Genomic DNA, 1,246 nt, shown 5'->3' on the forward strand with positions numbered 1-1,246 from the left:
AGAAAATTCGGGGAAAAGTCTGAGAAAGAGGTTTTTTTTTTTTTTTTTTTATGAAAGCAGACAATTCAGCTCTCCTGTAGTGGAGAGAGAAACACTCACACCTGACTCATGTAACAGTTCTGCTATACTAATTGCACTGGGCACATAACAAAGGCAGAACAAAAACCAAAACACAGGGACACTATATAATGGTATGCAAACAAACAGCAAAGTGCCATATACTGTAGCAGGACTTAAGACCCACTCACATCTGGAGCAATAACTAAGAAAACAACTATAAACACTGTTTTTAAGCATTTGCACTAAAAGGACCTATGGTTATGTTCCCATTGCACACAAAGGTTGCTGTTTGTTGGGTAAATAAAAAGAGTGACAGCTCTGCAGATTCACTGAAGCCTCAAGTTGCTGTGCAGAAAAATAAACAACTGTAATCACACACTTGTTATGTTTTAGGAGGATGGCAACGGTTATGCAAAAACAAAGAGACTGTGTAGTGTCAGTCATTATGTAAGAAGCTGAACATATCACAAAAACAACCTCTGGTAATATCACGACTATTACACAAAAATGGTTCTTTCATCCCATGAAAAGATTTATTGATATTATAAACTTTTCAGTTAACACAAACTCCTTGTCCTAGTTGAGGTCCCTGTTTATTCAAAGTATGCTAATCATGAAAATGTATATTTCAGTGATACAAAATAGTCTCCACCGAAATAAAACCAGACACCATTTCTCAAAACAGTCTGTGGTGGAACAAATAAAAAGTTAGAAAATAAGCCACTTGCACACCTTTAAGAGAGATACCAAAGTGCAAACATACATAATGATGGTACATATAGCCCCTTTTCATTAAGTGGCAGAGGTTTGTCCTTAACTTTGTGAGAGAACAGTGAAGTACAAACCTGGGGGGTTGTGGTGCTGGAGCTGGTGTGGCGACGACTCGTCTCGGTCTGGCAATCTCCTCACCTGAAACCACAAATTAAAACTGCTGACTACACGACTCGTGTGTCACATTCTCTTAGTTCACCATTGAAGATGAAGACTGATACTTACCAGAGGTGTTCCTTTTCAAACCCTGAAACATGAAAACAACATGGTGAAATGTAAAAACCCAAACATATGAAACCTACTTACAGGTACAGGCAAAGGTAGGATGCTCAGGTTTGCATCCTTCATTGCCCAATCTATGTCCTATATTCTAAAAAGAAATGAGTTTAGTTGAATAGCACAAATAACACTGCCT

The 1,246-nt window shown here is 38.0% G+C and overlaps 1 protein-coding gene across 11 annotated transcripts in view; it reads right to left on the reverse strand.

The window, feature by feature from the left end:
- The window catches only part of sgip1a (SH3GL interacting endocytic adaptor 1a), a 71,001-nt gene that overhangs the window by 21,271 nt on the left and 48,484 nt on the right, over positions 1 to 1,246 (reverse strand). For all 11 annotated transcript variants that reach the window (XM_020602758.1, XM_020602759.1, XM_020602757.1 and 8 more), the window contains 2 exons: positions 1,057 to 1,078; positions 906 to 969 (listed from right to left, as the gene is read on the reverse strand). In XM_020602758.1, coding sequence (XP_020458414.1) covers positions 906 to 969; positions 1,057 to 1,078 — 86 coding nt within the window. The remainder of the gene's footprint in view (positions 1 to 905; positions 970 to 1,056; positions 1,079 to 1,246) is intronic.

This window comes from Monopterus albus, unplaced genomic scaffold (genome assembly GCF_001952655.1).
Source record: "Monopterus albus unplaced genomic scaffold, M_albus_1.0 scaffold58.1, whole genome shotgun sequence".
NCBI classification, from domain to species: Eukaryota; Metazoa; Chordata; class Actinopteri; order Synbranchiformes; family Synbranchidae; genus Monopterus; species Monopterus albus.